Below are 20,000 nucleotides of genomic sequence, written 5' to 3' on the forward strand. Positions count from 1 at the left end.
ACTCTGTTGTCCTTAAAGCACATTTGAACTCATTTGGCAGTGTGCTTAGGGTCATGGTGTGTTTGGAAGAGCCATTTGTGGCCAAGTTGTAATGTCCTGGCTGATGTCTTGAGATGTTGCTTCAGTATTTCTCCATAATGTTCTGTCTTCATGATGCCATCTATGCTGTGAAGTGGACCAGTCCCTCCTGCAGCAAAACAGCCCCACAACATGATGCTGCCGCCCCCATACTGCACAGTTGGGATGGTGTTGCTAGGCTTGTGCGCTTTCCCCTTTGTCCTCCAAATGTAACACTGCTCATTATGGCCAAACAGTTCAATCTCAGCTCCATCAGAGCACAGCACATGTCTCCAAACATGAGTCTTTCCCCAGTGTAATTCAGCTAATGGTAATCTGGCTTTGTTGTTGATTCTGGCTTGTTGATTTTCTCATGTTGTCACACAAGGAAGCAGTGTGTTTGAGCTTTTCCTTCAACACTATTCTACAGTTGTGCCTCACATTAACTCAAATGTTGTCAATTAGCCAATCAGAAACCTCCAAAACCTTGACATCATCATCTGAGCTTTTCCAGAGGCAGAATAATCTTATTGTGTGTAAACTTGACCTTCAAGAAGAGTTATAACAATTTCTCAACAAATATCTCTCAATATTCTGCTATTAAGCACAACAGAAACACGGTCAGTCCTTCTGTTTATAATAGTCAGTCTCTCTCATGTCAAGTCCCTGTTTCTGTTCTCCTACATGAATCATCAGTCTGACTATTGTGAAGAAAACGAACACTTATTACAACATAACTGAAATCACTCTCCTTTTCAGCGCTCAGCAGTGTGTGTGTGTGTGTGTGTGTGTGTGTGTGTGTGTGTGTGTGTGTGTGTGTGTGTGTGTGTGTGCTCCTTTTATCTTTTATGATTGATGTTGTGCTTTCTTTCATCTCTACTGTGTGTTTAACGAAAGGCTTATTGTTGTCATGGAAACTAAAATCAGTGTTTATTTGGGGTGTTCTCGATAGGATACAGCTGCGGATACGCACATCACTTTTGTGACACTGTATAACAATAAGTCATATTTTTACAGGTTGGGTTTAGGGTTGGGGTAGGGGTAGACGTTAATAAAATACAATTTATTGGGAAATTTGTTAAGTAATATAAATAATTCTTATTAACTTCCGGCTGCAACTGGTGTTGTTGCTAATTTTGGAGTCGCTGGAATCAAAATAGGATTAAACATTCACTCACCGGCCATATTTAGCATTTACAGAGAAAGGTGTGACACAGAGGAAATATCCAGTGAGCAGCAGTTCTGTGGGCGCAAATGCCTTCTTGTTGAGGTCAGAGGAGAATGGCCAGACTGATTCCAGCTGATAGAAAGGCAACAGTAACTCAAATAAGCACTCGTTACAACCGAGCTCTGCAGAAGAGCATCTCTGAACACACAACACGGCCAACCTTGAGGCGGATGGGCTACAGCAGCAGAAGACCACACCGGGTGCCGCTCCTGTCAGCTAAGAACAGGAAACTGAGGCTACAATTCACACAGACTCACCAAAACTGGTGAATAGAAGATTGGAGAAACGTCGCCTGCTCTGATGAGTCTCCATTTCTGCTGTCACATTCAGATGCTCGGCTCAGAATTTGGCATCAACAACATGAAAGCATGGATCATCCTGCCTTCTTGGCACACTTTGGGCTCATTAGTACCAATTGAGCATCAACGCCACAGCCTACCTGAGTATTGCTGCTGACCATGTCCATCCCTTTATGAGCACAGTGTCTCCATCTTCTGATGGCTACTTCCAGCAGGATAACGCACCATGTCATAAAGCTCAATCATCTCAGACTGGTGAACATGACGATGAGTTCACTGTACTCAAATGGCCTCCACAGTCACCAGAGCTCAACCCAATAGAGCACCTTTAGGATGTGGTGGAACAGGAGATCAGCATCATGGATGTGCAGCCGACAAATCTGCAGCAACTGTGTGATGCTATCATGTCAATATGGAGCAAAATCTCTGAGGAATATTTCCAGCAGCTTGTTGAATCCGTCACGAAGTATTAAGGCAAGATTCTGAAGGCAAAAGGGATCCAACCCAGTACTAGTACGGTGTACCTAATAAAGTGGCCGGTGAGTATACACTGATTTTTTTCTGTTTGTTCAAACTGCTTAGCGTAAATGAGCTAGCATTCTTGATTTCTGGGGGTGGACAACTTAATTGTTTTATGTTCAGTCCACTTAATGTGTAAAAACTAAGGAGATCAACTTAATTCCTTCATGTTGTCCCAACACAAATCAACCCTGTGGAAGCCAGCATTTATACAGTGTTTGTCTTTTCATTCTCAGAGAACTGCTGTGAATTATCGGTGTGAAGGAGGGAAACACTGGTGTGTGAATGTGTGTGTGTGTGTTAGATTGGATGTTGAAAGCTGAGTGTTTTGGAGTTCGTGACTGAGATGAATGTCTGGAGATGCTGGTAGATATAGGATGAAATGACGAATCCACTCTCGCTGAGTCCAGCAGTAATACATTACCTGATTTAACTCTGATGTTCAGCTCTGTTTGACCCACAACACATTACTGGATCACCTAGGAGGGTTTTCTGTGTATTGTGTGTCTATTTCTCATATGATGATCATTCTGCAACTCTCTGATGTGATGTGGAAACTGCATGGGTGACTCTACAAATGCGAGGAAATTTTCGCGAGGAAATTATTTAATAAAAACTAGCGGTAACACTTTAAAACAGTGGTGCATTAGTTATGTATTATCATTGATTTATTATAATTATGTTTTTGATATGAACAAACATTTAGTAATACATGTATTACTGAATTCTTATTCATTAACATTAGTTGAAGGGCACCTAATTTACCCCTTTTACAAGGTGTAAGGCTTTGGTGTCTCTAGAATGTGTCTGTAAAGTTTCAGCTCAAAATACCCATCAGATTATTTATTTTATAATGTTATATGATATATATATATTTATTCATTCATTCATTTTCTCATCTGCTTAGTCCTTTTATTAATCCGGGGTCGCCACAGCGGAATGAACCGCCAACTTATCCAGCAAGTTTTTACGCAGCGGATGCCCTTCCAGCCGCAACCTATCTCTGGGTAACGTCCACACACACACTCATACACTATGGACAACTTAGCCTACCCAATTCACCTGTACCGCATGTCTTTGGACTGTGGGGGAAACTGGAGCACCCGGAAAAAACCCACATGAACGCAGGGAGAACATGCAAACTCCACACAAAAACGCCAGCGACCCAGTGACCTTCTTGCTGTGAGGTGACAGCACTACTGCGCCACTGGTTCGGTTCTCGAATCTGATTGGCTGATAGCAAATGCTCGCACAGCCTCTTTACCCTTTGTGTATTACTCCGCCCACGTACAGCCACTAACAAGCAGACACTACAGTCTGACAAATATTAATGCTGTTGGACAACAAAATGCACCTTTGAGGCTTTTTTTAGTGGAGAATGTAGTTGTTTAGATTGTAACTATGCAGTTTATTTGCAAGAATAGTGCCTATTTTAAATTATTTACATTTTCTGAGAGAGATCGTCTTTGATGGTTGACGTTTTCTATCCACAAGATGGCGACAGAACCGTATAATAAGCCCTTACGGTTAGAAGATATAACAGTCTCCCCACCCCTCTTCACTTTCATCCGCAACTATCCCCTCCACCTCCACAGCTCTCTACTTACATGCTCAGCACCTCTACATCTTCGGGGTAACATGCCGAATCCGTTACCCCGATCTGTTCCAGGACCTCGCAAATCCAACACAATCTCATGGCAATTCGCAACTTTTTCATTTAGTGGCTAATTCGTATGAATTCGTACGATCTAATTCGTACATTTTAGTACGATTTGCTGATCCCCCAATGACGGTTGGGGTTAGGGGTGGGGTCAGGTGCCACGCCTCCTTTTTAAAATCGTACCATTTCGTATGACTGAATTCGTACAAATTCGTACGAATTAGCCACTAAACTGGCAAAACGTAAAATACTTACGTTTTCTCGTGAGATCAGGCTGCGCAAATCACAAATTGAGCACTGGACATGGGTGCTGTCAATCAATTTGGTGGGCGGGGAAAACTGCACTACGTCACGTTGCGGTGGGCCTCAAAAACACTGGGATTTAGATCCTTTTTTAATGTCAGGAAATTTAAAACGTGACTTATTGTCTTTATATCACCCCAATATGATTGTGGACACACAATAGGTTTAAGTTAAGGTAAATAGTGTTAGTTCATGTGCATTAACTAATGTTAACAAGCACTTTGGATATTAATAATGCATTAATAAATGTTGATCTATGATTAATAAATGCTGCTCAAGATTATTTATACTTAATGTTAGTAACTAACAATAACTAAGGGAGCATTATTCTAAAGTGTTACCCAAAAGCTTTAATGAAATGGGTTTGGATATATAATAAGATATAATATATAATAATAACGCAAATGACATCTAGTTATCCCTAAAGAATTATGTTTGGATGTGTTTTTGCAACACAATCTCACGGCAATTCGTAACTTTTGGATTTAGTGGCTAATTCGTACAATCTAATTTGTACAATTTAGTACGATTTGCTGATCCCCCAATGACGGTTGGGTTTAGGGGTGGGGTTAGGTGCCACGCCTCCTTTTCAAAATCGTACAATTTCGTACGACTGAACTCGTACAAATTTGTACAAATTAGCAACTAAACAGACAAAACGTAAAATACTTACGTTTTCTCGTGAGATCAGGCTGGTTTTTGGGAAAATTTGCCTTGAAAACATTATCATCAAATAATTAAGTGTGCGTTCACACCTGTGAATCGATTCAGTTATTCTGAAACCGAGATTACAATCGTTACATTGTTGCTCTTTGCTTTTCACACGGCAAAGTTTCTAATCGGACCAAAAGAGCTAAAACAAGTCACGTGTGAGTAACCTCTCCTTGGTCAGAGTGTCAGGGTTTATTTTGCAGTGTCCCGCTCAGCTGTCAGGAGAGGTGGTGGTTTGGTGGTGATTGACAGGGTGCGCACGACGTGTCTGAGGAGAGATGCGGTGGGGAGGGGTGAGAAGGGTGCGCGACGATGCCTATTTGAGAACCGGGAGGGAGACGCAAGATTACCGGGAGATTATCACTCGTTTGCGGGCATCCGGAGACTCGCGAAACTTCCCGCCCTACTCATAATTCTCTCTTCATATAAGCCTATTACATATCCATAAAACACTGTGATATAACCGCGCTCGGATCAGATCACTTTCTCACTGCAATCGAACCGCTCCAGGGTTCGTTTCAATCGAGCCGAGACCACCTCATTCAAGCGATCTCGGAGCGATTACTTTGGCGCGGAACAGAGCGCGATTGCCCTGTTCACATATGCCAAACGAACCGCGCTAACTGGGCAAACGAGACACGTTCCGAAACAAAAGTGTAGGTGTGAAAGCACCCTGAGTCTAATTTTTATATTAAGTGTGTTTATTAAGTCCAGTTGTTTATGAAGTTATTAAAAATATAATTTTGTGTCTGTTTCTACATTTTGAGCAACATCGTTTATAAAAAAAAAGGCAGAACAATCTTTAAAGCACTGATAGAAAGGGCATACGAGCGACTAGCCTTCAGTCTGCTTCAGGGTGTGTAAGTGTTTTTACATTAGGCTTATGGAAAGTCCTCATAAACCACCAATACCAACATTGGGTAACACTGTGTGCATGTTTATGTGTGTGTTGGAGCACTGTGCTCATCCTCACTCTGTGTTCTGGCCTCTGGTAGGTGTGATGTTTGCTCAATGTGTCTGAGATCACTCGAGATTTGATTAGTCGGGTCTGGAGCAGCTCAGAGTCCCAGGAGAAACACACACACAGAGAGAGACCTCGCTGATGCTCCTCCTGCTGTCTGTGTGATGGAAGGCTTTTAAATCAGGTGAATCAGCCTGAACTCTTTGCTCTTTTCACATCCACACAGCTAAAAACAGCTCCTGCTGACAGAGACCTGCCTGCGACTGCACCTCATGACAGCATGTGTGTGTATGCTGCGTTAATGCACTTTATTTTCAAGAGTTCACACTTAGATATTGCTTGATAATGATAGCAGCTTTGGCATGCTGTCCCAGGAGAGAACCCTCTCTGCCCACACATTTTCTATAGGATTGAGATCAGGGCTTTGTGATGGCCACTCCAAAACATTCACTCTGTTGTGCTTAAAGCACATTTGAACTCATTTGGCAGTGTGCTTAGGGTCATGGTGTGTTTGGAAGACCCATTTGTGGCCAAGTTGTAATGTCCTGGCTGATGTCTTGAGATGTTGCTTCAGTATTTCTCCATAATGTTCTGTCTTCATGATGCCATCTATGCTGTGAAGTGGACCAGTCCCTCCTGCAGCAAAACAGCCCCACAACATGATGCTGCCGCCCCCATACTGCACAGTTGGGATGGTGTTGCTAGGCTTGTGCGCTTTCCCCTTTGTCCTCCAAATGTAACACTGCTCATTATGACCAAACAGTTCAATCTTAGCTCCATCAGAGCACAGGACATGTCTCCAAATATGAGTCTTTCCCCAGTGTAATTCAGCTAATGCTAATCTGGCTTTGTTGTTGATTCTGGCTTGTTGATTTTTTCTCCCTGTCACCATCTCCCCATTTTGCCTCAAAGCACGATGCCGCCCTGGGTGATCGCCCATATTGCTCATATCTAAATCCGCCACTGATTCCATCAGTAAGAGCAGTGTGCAGGTTTCATTAACAGAGTAACAGCACAGGTTAGCTTCAAGTGCACTCAACATTATGGGGACATATCGAACTTCAAAAGAGGACAGATTATTGGTCTGCATCTGTGAGCGAGACAGCAAGTGTGTGACTAGTCTCTTAGACCAACCCACTAATCAGCTAAAGCGGGAAGGACAGAGAATCATCTGCGCAATTGAGAACACCTGATTTGGCCTCTATAAAAGCCAGCAGTGTTTGCTTGGAGGGAGCCGTGCTTTTGCTCCTGTTTGTTTTGTTTTATTTCTTTTAGCTTTGGTTAATCTTTGATTTTGGCTTACCTAAAGTGAGCTCTTTATTATTCTTTAATGTTTAAATAAATACGTTTGGTACCAAACCATCTGGTGTAGGTCCTCCCTTTAATTTTGTCATCGCCTTTGAGCCGGGTCGTGACAAAGTGTGTGTGATGATCAAGAGCTGCGATATCCAGAGTAATGTCAGCAAACCACCAAGAAGAAGAACCACATCCAACAGGAGGAACTGTGGACTCGAGAGGAAGCTGTCTGAAAGTGAAGTCCAGCTGATAACATCAAGCCACAGCTGCCCGACTCACTGCGCAACTCTCCTGTTTCCAGCAGAACTGTTGGTCTGGAGCTCCACAAGGTCACTATACATGGCCGACTGCTGGAACCTCTGCTTACTTGTTCCGATGCCAAACGTTGTCAACAGTGCCAGTGTAGCGGAGGCCAGCTAGTAAGTGCTGTGCAGGTAAACCTCACTTCTCTGACCTCTAAAGGTGCTCTAGCGACAGATGCTAGGGGCCATGGTCTTTAGCCTCCTTGTTAGTGCAACCGACTCCCATGGGAAAGGTCGCCAATTCGATACCAGCTCGGAGGACCGGCGGGGTTACACCAGCAGTGCAGATCTTGTGGACAATGTAAAACATGTATTGTTCTCTGATGAGTCCACCTTCACTGTCTTTCCCTCATCCAGGAGAGTTACTGTGTGGAGAAGCCCCAAATCAGAAGACCAGATCAGTGATGGTTTGAGAGCAACATCATGGCATTCCCAAGACCTAATACAGGTGCTAGATAGGTGCTGGGTCATTTCCAAGGACTACCCAACCATTCTGGAGGACCATGTGACCCAATAGTTCAAACTGAAGGCCGTGGCATGTGTCAGGATGATAATGCACCAATACACACAGCAGGACTGGAGACACAGTGGTTTGATGAACATGAGAGTGAAGTTCATCTCCCATGGCCTGCACAGTCTCCAGAACTAAATATTATTGAGCATTTTGGGGTGTTTTGGAGGAGTGAGTCAAGAAAGGTTCTCCTTCTCCACACACACACACACACACATACACACACATATATATATATATATATTAGGGATGTAACGGTATCAGAATTTCACGGTACGGTAATACCTCGGTATGAATGTCACGGTACGGTATTTATTGAATCATTTACAGGAAAAAAAAAACTTTTGAAAATACTCCAAAAAAGTGCCAAAAGTGTCAATGACATACAAATTAGCCATCTATCTGTTAGCTTTGAAACAGGAACTTCAATTTTAATAACAAAAAAATTATTAAACCATGTAAAAAAATAAAGTTTCAATTTAGTATTGTTGAAAACTCATCACATTTAACATTTAATCACTCACTTAGATAGAGATGGGTTTAAAGAAAAATTATCATATAAATATAATCTGGTAAAAGCTGGTATCTCTGGGTTATTTACAATGTCCCCTGCAACAGAAAAAACCCCTCTCATTTGGGACTGAGGTTTCTGGGACAAGAGAGATATGACTTGGCCCATGTTGACAGCAGTGGGTAACGTTGTGCATTGTCTTTCCCCCACTTGAGAGGACAAACCATGAGTGAGATAGAGGTCTCTTTGCGGTACAAGTCAATGTCTGCATCAATCTGAACAGTGTGCTGTGTTTCTGCAGTCCCCATGACTGTTATTAGTCGTATTCCCCAACTTGCAGGCACGTGCACACATAGGGCTCAACCTGTGCAGTGCACATGCCCTTTTTAGTCTTGGATAGAAAATGCCCTTCCAAAACGATCAAAAGTGCCCCCGCGACGCGACACAACCTCCGTCCAGTCCAGCCCTTCAGTAGGCGCCCGACAACACCTCTCTTGAGTATGCGCGCTCAACCCCGCCTCGGCGCTTTACAATACGCGCGCCACAACAGCTGATCAGAACGCGCGCGACAGCACCGCTATTCAGCACGCGCGCGGCGACAACACTGCTTTAGGTTCGATCATTTCCATCTTTTTTTCATCTCCGCTACTAGCAGCACACTCCATTTCCGCATTACTGGATCTGTAGCGACAACAGACCGCAAAGGATTATGGCCACTCCGGGGCTGATGGGAAATGAAGTTTCAGCTACCTCCCGTTCGCTTCATTCGCCTGAGCAAATTTTCTCTGAAGACCTATAGTTTTACCGAGTCATGCGACTTCGGTAATATCGAAAAAATTTAATATTGCGGTATGACGGTATTTACAATACCGTTACATCCCTAATATATATATATATATATATATATATATATATATATATATATATATATATATATATATATATATGAGCAATATCACACTCATAGCAGTGCGATATGGCTGTATATCGGCACTGGTGGGTGGCGTGCGTTGGCAGTAGGCCACATGTTGGGTGCCTTAGTGCCTCCACCAGTGCCGATATACAGCCATATCGCACTGCTACGAGTGTGATATTGTGTTTAGACAACAGTTTGACGGCATAATTGTGTATATAGACCTTTTTCATGGCTGCTGCATGGTGGGCGCCTAGCGACCAGCGTCTTCTGGTAGAATGCTAAAAACTTCCGTGCACAGCGTGTACAACTGGTAATTTGCGCTCCGAAAATGGGTTTCAATAACGTTTTTAATGGATAACAGAGTGTTTTTGTGACACACAACTTAGAAATGTGTCTGTTAAAGCCGTTATAATCTGTCACGTGTGGTTCAAGCGCGTCAGAAATACGAGAAAAACGTTCTCCTAGTTCATGTGTCTGCCGTCAGAAATACAGTGTGTGTGTGTGCGTTCCCGGCCTGTCAGCTGTTAGCACAGCAGCTCTTTAACACACACAGACACACAGAGAGAGAGAGAGAGAGAGAGAGAGAGAGAGAGAGCGAGAGAGAGAGCAAACCAGAGTACTGGCATGAAACTTAACAGGTATGAAAGTCGTGCAATTTACAAAAATGAGCAATAAAAGTCTGTTATTGATGCTCTGCTGGCTGATTTGCTGTTCATTCTAATCTCGAGCCGTTTGTGTTTTATTTGGTGTGTTGTTTTCACCACGGTTTGTGTTTTTCTGTCATTTGGAAATGACACTAGCCTATTTTCACTTTGTAACAGTTATTAAATCAGTGTGTCAGTGGCACAGTACAGGCTACGTGTGTGTGTCAAACATTTTGGTGAACTACATGTGTTTGGGCTGGTTATATATTTGAAATAAAGAGAAAATGTTGACTTTAGCGATGACAAGGCTTCATCTAAACTGCAGAAGATGCCGTCTGACAGCGAGGGGAAAACGCCTCACAGCAGCTGTTTTCCATCCTATTAGATCGCATTTCTTTAAATGATCAGTCCAGGAGATGCTGCTGATGGACAACAGTATTAGTTCAAAGAGGATAAAACAACCCGGGCTCATTCTGGAAACGTAGCCCCGCGGACGTATCTGCGGACTGCGATTTACGTCCCGGGAGGTACGTATTCGAGCATTTTTTTGTTTTCGCGGATCCGCGAGAGGCCGCTGTGCGCGCTTTTTCGCGTCTCTGGCGGGCGCCTCTCGGGAGCGTGCGGCGTTCGCGCCCGCGCCATTCTCGAGCGATAAGCCACCGGTTCGAAAAAAAAAAAAGCAAAAGCCCTCGTCTTCGATTTCGACCGCGTCAGCCGGCGAGCGCGAAGAGGAGGGGCGGAACGGCGCCACACCGCCCCGCAGCGTTCGCTCGAAAAAAACCAATCGCGGCCTTTACGTACCTCCGGCCACGTAAATCGCGGTCTCCAGAAACGTCCGCGGGGCTACGTTTCCAGAATGAGCTTGGGTTGGGATAAAAGCAGGTTAAAATAAATTAAAACTAGCGTTTCAAAGCTGTCCAAATGTGACTGTTTACACGCATCAGCTGCCGACCGGAAGTTCTTAGCATTCTCCTTGCGCATACACGCAAAAGCATCATGGGTAAATTTGCGATCCAAGAAAAATGTCTATAAAAACAAAATCGAACATGGAGAGTCTCAAAAACCCTCTTGTATGAGGAACTACTTTCTTCCGGATTCAAATCATAAGCTGACAGGTAAACAGCTGAGCTTGAATCTTTTAAACTGTAGATCTGTAGTGTCTGCTTTTTGCTGGCTGTATGTGGGCGGAGTAATACACAAAGGGTAAAGAGGCTGTAGGAGTTCTGATATCGCAGAATATCGCACGGCTATCAGCCAATCAGATTTGAGAACCAGACAGAACTGTTGTATAATTATATATATATATATATAAACTAATTCACATAATTAAGGTAAATATATTCTTACTAATCCTAATCCTTGTTTAATATGGTGTTCCGATCTTATTACAGCTCTTGTTTTCATCTCAATACCAGAACAAGTTCTCCAGGGAGAGTCGAGAGAGAGTGCGAGTGTGCGCGCTGTGTGTGTGTGTGTGTGTGTGTGTGTGTGAGGCTGCAGATCGTCTTCGTGTCGCTATTGGCTTGTGGTTCTTCCGCGCGCACCTTCTCTCTCTCTCTTTCTCTCTCCCTCTCTCAGTGATGCTCGCACCTGCTGTAGGGCGGGAGAGCCGCAGCACCAGCATCAGCACCAGCGGATCTCCATGACGGCTGCGCCTCCGGGATGGTGCAGAAATCCCGCAACGGCGGCGTGTTTCCCGCCGCCCCGCAGGCCGAGAAGAAGCTGAAGGTGGGCTTCGTGGGTGTGGAGGCGGGCGCGCCGGAGTGCAGCCGGGACGGAGCGCTGCTGATCGCGGGAGCCGAGGCGTCGAAGCGCGGCAGCATCCTCAGCAAACAGCGCTCCAGCATCTCCGGCAAGCGGCCGCCCAAGCGCAACGCGTTTTACCGACGCCTGCAGAATTTCCTCTACAATGTGCTGGAGAGACCGCGCGGATGGGCGTTCATCTACCACGCTTACGTGTGAGTAAAACACTGCGCTCTCCTGCTGGAGCTTCACAACAAAGAGCTGCTGTGCTGACACACACACACACACACAACATGTTTACAGCTGAGGGTTTGAGTCTGAAGGAGATGCGCTCATGCTGGAGACATCCCTGCACAAACACACTCAGAGATCAATGCTGAGCTTCAGTGAAACGAGCGTCATGTTGAACACACACTCTGAGACATGCTGGCGTATCATAATAACCCAGTGTTGGGTTGAAAATCATAATTGAGATTGATTATAAAATTAACCCAATGTTGGGTTTGTCCATAAATGACACGTGATGGCTTCATTTGGCTTGTTTTAGTGGGCTATCTGCTTTTATAATGTTGAGCTTCTGTGTTGGACATGCACTTGAAAAATGCTGGGTTGTTTTAACACAAGATTGGGTCAGATATAAACAAATACAACCATTGGGTTGAAAAGTGTGCATTAAATATAACTGAAAATTAATCTTGTGATCTGTCATAAACAGAAGGACAGTCACATCATCACATAAAAACAATCACGACAGACTGTGAACACAATGCTGGGTTGTTTTAAACTAATGGGTTGTTTTAAACTAATGTTGGGTCATTTAGTGACCAACCCAACATTGATTTTTTTGTTTAGTAAAATTGAAATTTCAATTTGGTTGGGTGAATTGAAATGTTAATCTTACTTAACAAAAAATCAATGTTGGGTTGGTCACTAAATGACCCAACATTGGGTTAAAACAACCCAGCATGTGTTTAGAGAGAGGCAGGGTGGTTCTAGTAGAGTGATGACGAGACTGTCCTCCTGATACTGTATTAGATCACTCTACAGAGGTTGAGTTATTGTTTTAATAGTTGCATTTCAATTGTTGAGCTTCAGTGAAAAGAGCTGAATATAGTGGGAAAATGCTTGACCCAAGGGTGAGTCAAATATGGAGAAATGCAACCGCTGGATTGAGAAGTGTAGACTGAATTTAAGAGTTTGAGTCTGACAGGAGATGTTCATGGTGGAGTCATTTCTGCACAAACACACTCAGGAATCAACACTGAGCCTCAGTGGAAAGAGTTTAACACACTCTAAAACATGCTGGCGTATCATAATAACCCAGTGTTGGGTTAAAAAAGCATCATTTAGATTGATTATAAAATTAACCCAATGTTGGGTTTGTCTATAAATGACACGTGATGGCTTCATTTGGCTTGTTTTAGTGGGCTATCTGCTTTTAAAATGTCGAGCTTCCGCGTTGGACATGCACTTGAAAAATGCTGGGTTGTTTTAACACAAGATTGGGTCAGATATGAACAAATACAACCGTTGGGTTGAAAAGTGTGCATTAAATATAACTGAAAATTAATCTTGTGATCTGTAATAAACAGAAGGACAGTCACATCATCACATAAAAACAATCACGACAGACTGTGAACACAATGCTGGGTTGTTTTAAACTAATGGGTTGTTTTAAACTAATGTTGGGTCATTTAGTGACCAACCCAACATTGATTTTTTTGTTCAGTAAAATTGAAATTTCAATTTGGTTGGGTGAATTGAAATGTCAATCTTACTTAACAAAAAAATCAATGTTGGGTTGGTCACTAAATGACCCAACATTGGGTTAAAACAACCCAGCATGTGTTTAGAGAGAGCCAGGGTTGTTCTAGAAGAGTGATGACGAGACTGTCCTCCTGATACTGTATTAGATCACTCTACAGAGGTTGAGTTATTGTTTTAATAGTTGCATTTCAATTGTTGAGCTTCAGTGAAAAGAGCTGAACACAGTGGGAAAATGCTTGACCCAAGGGTGAGTCAAATATGGAGAAATGCAACCGCTGGATTGAGAAGCGTAGACTGAATTTAAGAGTTTGAGTCTGACAGGAGATATTCATGGTGGAGTCATTTCTGCACAAACACACTCAGAGATCAACGCTGAGCTGCAGTGGAAAGAGTTTAACACACTCTAAAACATGCTGGGTTATCATAATAACCCAGTGTTGGGTTAAAAATCATAATTGAGATTGATTATAAAATTAACCCAATGTTGGGTTTGTCTATAAATGACACGTGATGGCTTCATTTGGCTTGTTTTAGTGGGTTATCTGCTTTTATAATGTTGAGCTTCCGCGTTGAACATGCACTTGAAAAATGCTGGGTTGTTTTAACACAAGATTGGGTCAGATATGAACAAATACAACCATTGGGTTGAAAAGTGTGCATTAAATATAACTGAAAATTAATCTTGTGATCTGTCATAAACAGATCGACAGTCACATCATCACATAAAAACAATCACGACACACTGTGAACACAATGCTGGGTTGTTTTAAACTAATGGGTTGTTTTAACCCAATGTTGGGTCATTTAGTGACCAACCCAACATTGATTTTTTTGTTTAATAAAATTGAGATTTCAATTTGGTTGGGTGAATTGAAATGTCAATCTTACTTAACAAAAAATCAATGTTGGGTTGGTCACTAAATGACCCAACATTGGGTTAAAACAACCCAGCATGTGTTTAGAGAGAGCCAGGGTTGTTCTAGTAGAGTGATGATGAGACTGTCCTCCTGATACTGTATTAGATCACTCTACAGAGGTTGAGTTAATGTTTTAATAGTTGCATTTCAAATGTTGAGCTTCAGTAAAAAGAGCTGAACACAGTGGGAAAATGCTTGACCCAAGGGTGAGTCAAATATGGAGAAATGCAACCGCTGGATTGAGAAGTGTAGACTGAATTTAAGAGTTTGAGTCTGACAGGAGATGTTCATGGTGGAGTCATTTCTGCACAAACACACTCAGGGATCAACACTGAGCTTCAGTGGAAAGAGTTTAACACACTCTAAAACATGCTGGGTTATCATAACCAACATCAAATATTGGGTCAAATAGGGACAAACCCAACAGTAATTGGGTTAAAAATTTATCATTTAAAAATAATTTTAAAATAATGAACCCAATTGTGGGCGATGCTGTGGCACAGTGGTTTGCACTGTCGCCTCACAGCAAGAAGGTCATATATATATATATATATATATATATATATATATATATATATATATACTGTATATATATATATATATATATATATATATATATATATATATATATATATATATATATATATATATATATATATAATTTTTTTTTTATTTTATTATTTTATTTAAAATAAAAAAATATATATATATATTGGGTTTGTCCATATTTAATCCAACATTGGGACGCAACAACCCAGTATTTTGATCATCATGAGGCTCACATTTTAAATGCAACTTAACAGCATTTTTCAAGTGTGTTCACAGAATGTGAGGATTGTTCTAGTAGAGTGGCGATGTGACTGTCCTTTTATTATATCACTGATATAATAGTTGCATAATAGTGAATAGTTGCATTTAAATTGTGAGCCTCATGGTGATCAAAATGCTGGGTTGTTGCGTCCCAATGTTGGGTCAAATATGCACAAACCCAACTGTTAGATTGAAAAGTGTCATTTAATATTTTATTTTTTTAAAAATCCATTTATTTTAGGTTTGACCCTATATTTGACCCAACGTTGGGTTGTTATATTGCACTGAGTAGTTGTGTGTTTGGGTTATTTTGACTCACAGGACTCATTTGATCATGCATTTTCCCTTTGACGTCTTGTTGTTGCATCATTTCAAGATTACTTGAAACTGAGATGCCATTAGTTGAGTTTAGCATGCAGAGATCTCCGTCATGCTGAAATGAATCATTGTCTCTCAGCTTCTTCATGAATTCTGTTTAGTTTCTATAAGGATTGTTGAGCACTGGAGTCAGCATCTCCTCTGCTTCTGTTCTGTGTTTCACACACTTGTTAAGCAACACAACCCGCCTCTGTTTGAGGATCTGCTGCTTTATTGGATCACTCTGAAAGCTTGTGTTGTGTTATTAATAGTTGTTATTAACCCAGAGAATCTTTGCATGCTCAGATGTCATGCTCAGAGGCTGAAGCGTCTTGTTACAGACTAAAGAAACCCAATCTAAAGCACATCCGAAGCTTGTAAAGATTTCACTGTTGTGCTTGTCCGGAGCTCATCTGATGGTGGATGTTTAATTATTTACAGCAATCCTGAAGAATGAGGGATGTCGTTTGCTGCACTGCTGTTTGCTTTTCATGCCTTTCTCATTGTTTATTAAGTGAAGATTGATTGAAGCAGTTTAAATGATATTAATAATTCATTTTAAAACCACATCTGCCCTATAAGAACGTCATTATGGAGGACTGTGTTGAGGTTCAGGGTTGTGGGAAAGAGCTTCACATGGCAGGATTGTTGATCTGACTCTTCTGAAATCACTAAGAGTTTAGAGTCATTTGAATAGAATTGATTAGCTTTATTGTCCGTAGTGTATGTGTGTGAATGAGTGTGTGTGGGTGTTTCCCAGTACTGGGTTGCAGCTGGAAAGGCCGCTGTGTAAAATATATGCTGGAATAGTTGGCGGTTCATTCCACTGTGGCGACCCCTGATAAATAAATGGACTAAGCCGAAGCAAAATGAATGAATGACATAAGTGAAACCCATTAGCCTTAAAGTGACAAGTTGATTTTACAACTTTACTAAAAAAACATTGTAACTTGGAATTGTTAGGTAAGGTTAAATTTAATTATGCACATAATTATAAACTGTAATCAGGGCTTGACATTAACACCAGGGCCCGGTTTTTCAAAAGGTTTAATTCGGGTAAAATTGATCCAGATTTAGTAATTCTGCTTTTGCGATCCGTGATCACGTAATCCAGCTTACTTTTTGAGCCAGTTTTTCAAAGCAACATCGGATTGGATCAATCTGATCCCGATAGGAACTTTTCAGGATCACTAAATCTGGATAACCAGTGCTCAAACAGGAGAGGAATTCACAATGTAGAACTCTAGATATGTAAAGAGCAACAAGTAGAATAGCCAGTGTGGAGTCAATATAACTTTATTTCTACTTAAAGTGAAAACACAGACATTTAAAGAAACTAAAAACCCCACCCCATTCTCTTCCAGCAGTCCGCCAATCTGAGACCTACAACACAAATACTGTACATTGGGGATATTTATAACAAGTTTCAAATATAGATGTATTGAATAACAAAAGACTTGATGTTAAAAACTCCACAACAGTTTCAGACCTCCTCATCTGATGTGGAGAGAGCAGCTTGACTGAGCGCAACCTTTAGGAGGCGGATCTGAAGTCTGGCCTTGGTTTTCTGCAGTTTGGTCAGAGTCGGTTGCCCTTTGCCCTTTCAGTCTCTTTTTGCAATTGTTAAAAGTGATTTTAAAATTCAGTGATTGCTATTCTTTCAGTTTTTTTTTTTTTTTTTTTAGGGGGGTGTATTCTGTAATTATTGCATGCATCACTAATAAATATTATATAAAAAAATATTTTCCATTGTGATGAATATATATATATATATATATATATATATATATATATATATATATATATATATATATATATATATTCATCACAATGGAAAATATTTATATATATATATATATATATATATATATATATATATATATATATATATATATATATGTATCCGTTTATGTATTTATTCATTCATTACACTCATCCTCTCTGATTTCCAAACTGTCTGCTGTGTGTGGCGGTTTCTGCTGACGTGTGTGTGTTTGCTCCCAGCGTGTTTGAAACTCGTTCAGACACACACGCAGCAAAAACACAAAATAGTGGAGGATTTCAGAAAGACGGTGGTTAGCACTGTGGCCTCACAGCAAGAAGGTCTCTGGTTCGAGCCTCAGTTGGATCAGTTGGCGTTTCTGTGTGGAGTTTGCATGTTCTCCCCGTGTTGGCGTGGGTTTCCTCTGAGTGCTCCGGTTTCCTCCACAGTCCAAACACATGCGCTATAGGGGAATTGATCAACTAAATAGGCCTTAGTGTATGAGTGTGTGAATGTGAGTGTATGGGTGTTTCCCGGTACTGGGTTGCAGCTGGAAGGGCATCTGCTGTGTAAGACCGCTGCTGTTTAAGGCTCTTGAGGAAGCCCGGAGGCATCCTGAACGAACAGATCCTGAATGGACTCCAACTCATGCAAGCAGATTTACTCCAGATCCTGTGATAACATTGAGCAACGAGCGCGCGGCTCAATCACTGATGATGACGAGGAAAGCAGATCAAGAGACCGCAGCACATCAGAGAGGAAGGAAATAGAGCTCCATTAGCTGCTCATACTGAGAAATCTGCAGCTCTGTGTGTGTGTGTGTGTGTGTGTGTACATTTAGGCATACATGTGTGTGTATTCATATGTGTGCTTGCATGTGTGTGTGTGCATATGTGTGTGTGTATGTGTCTGTGTGTGCACGTGTCTGCGTGTGTACATGTGTGTCTGTGTGTGTGTGCGTGCGTGCTCATGTTTTTTGTGTGTGTGTGTGTGTGTTTGTACACATTTGGGCATGCATGTGTGTGTTTATATATGTGTGTGTGTGCATATGTGTGCATGTATATGTGTGTGTACATGTTTGTCTCCATGTGTTTGTGTGTGTGTTTGTACATTTAAGCAAGCACGTGTGTGTATTCATACATGTGAGTGTGTGTATGTGTGTGCATGCATTGTGTGTTTGTGTATGTGTCTGTGCTTGCATGTGTGTGTATGCATATGTGTGTGTGTGTATGTGTCTGTGTGTGCAAGTGTCTGTGTGTGTACATGTGTGTCTGTGTGTGTGTGCGTGCGTTCTTATGTTTTTGTGTGTGTGTGTGTGTGTGTGTGTGTTTGTACACATTTGGGCATGCATGTGTGTGTGTTCATATATGTGTGTGTGTGCATATGTGTGCATGTATATGTGTGTGTACATGTTTGTCTCCATGTGTTTGTGTGTGTGTTTGTACATTTAAGCAAGCACGTGTGTGTATTCATACATGTGAGTGTGTATGTGTGTGCATGCATTGTGTGTTTGTGTATGTGTCTGTGCTTGCATGTGTGTGTGTGCATATGTGTGTGTGTATGTGTCTGTGTGCACGTGTCTGCGTGTGTACATGTGTGTCTGTGTGTGTGTGCGTGCGTGCTCATGTTTTTGTGTGTGTGTGTGTGTGTGTGTGTGTGTGTGTGTTTGTACACATTTGGGCATGCATGTGTGTGTGTTCATATATGTGTGTGTGTGCATATGTGTGCATGTATATGTGTGTGTACATGTTTGTCTCCATGTGTTTGTGTGTGTGTTTGTACATTTGGGCAAGCATGTGTGTGTATTCATACATGTGTGTGTGTATGTGTGTGCATGCATTGTGTGTTTGTGTATGTGTCTGTGCTTGCATGTGTGTGTGTGCATATGTGTGTGTGTATGTGTCTGTGTGTGCACGTGTCTGCGTGTGTACATGTGTGTCTGTGTGTGTGTGCGTGCGTGCTCATGTTTTTGTGTGTGTGTGTGTGTGTGTGTGTGTGTGTGTGTTTGTACACATTTGGGCATGCATGTGTGTGTGTTCATATATGTGTGTGTGTGCATATGTGTGCATGTATATGTGTGTGTACATGTTTGTCTCCATGTGTTTGTGTGTGTGTTTGTACATTTGGGCGAGCACGTGTGTGTATTCATACATGTGTGTGTGTGTATGTGTGTGCATGCATTGTGTGTTTGTGTATGTGTCTGCGTGTGCACATGTGTTTGCGTGTATGAGCCCATGTGTTTGTGTATCTGTGTGTGTGAGAGATTCAATTGAGACTCAGTAATGTCTGCTTTTCTGTTTGGTGAATAAAAACATTCATCATTTATATTAAAGTCGCACGCACATACACACACACACACACACACACACACACACACACACACACACTCAGCAGAACGGCCTTCAGTGTTAAAAAAAACATCAATAACACAAAGCTCTGCTCAAAAAGTGAGTGTATAGTAGTATAGTAGTAGTGTATAGAGTGTAGAACAGCAGCAGGACTGCTTTAGTGCTGCAACACACACACACACACACACACACACACACACACACACAGCCCTAACATGCTCATAAAACACACAACCCTGAGAATCACATCAATCACACACACACACACACACTCTGCTCTAACATGGTCATAAAACACACACACATACATACACTGCCCTAACATACTAATAAAGCCTCCCCCACACACAGACACACTGTCCTAGCATGCTTATAAAA

General features: G+C 41.9%; 3 protein-coding genes across 10 annotated transcripts in view; 2 read left to right on the forward strand and 1 right to left on the reverse strand.

Moving 5' to 3' along the window:
* LOC147843705 (uncharacterized) overlaps window positions 1–20,000 on the reverse strand; it is a 999,056-nt gene that overhangs the window by 438,662 nt on the left and 540,394 nt on the right. The window lies entirely within an intron of this gene.
* Window positions 1–20,000, forward strand: part of ralgapb (Ral GTPase activating protein non-catalytic subunit beta) — a 471,588-nt gene that overhangs the window by 114,887 nt on the left and 336,701 nt on the right. The gene's annotated exons all lie outside the window — the stretch shown is intronic.
* kcnq2b (potassium voltage-gated channel, KQT-like subfamily, member 2b) overlaps window positions 11,495–20,000 on the forward strand; it is an 81,950-nt gene continuing 73,444 nt past the window's right edge. For all 6 annotated transcript variants that reach the window (XM_087258170.1, XM_087258173.1, XM_087258172.1 and 3 more), the window contains exon 1: window positions 11,495–11,876. In XM_087258170.1, coding sequence (XP_087114296.1) covers window positions 11,581–11,876 — 296 coding nt within the window. In that variant the 5' untranslated portion in view covers window positions 11,495–11,580. The remainder of the gene's footprint in view (window positions 11,877–20,000) is intronic.

The sequence above is a fragment of the Danio rerio genome, chromosome 6, assembly GCF_052040795.2.
Source record: "Danio rerio strain M-AB ecotype USA chromosome 6, GRCz13ab, whole genome shotgun sequence".
Taxonomy (NCBI): Eukaryota; Metazoa; Chordata; class Actinopteri; order Cypriniformes; family Danionidae; genus Danio; species Danio rerio.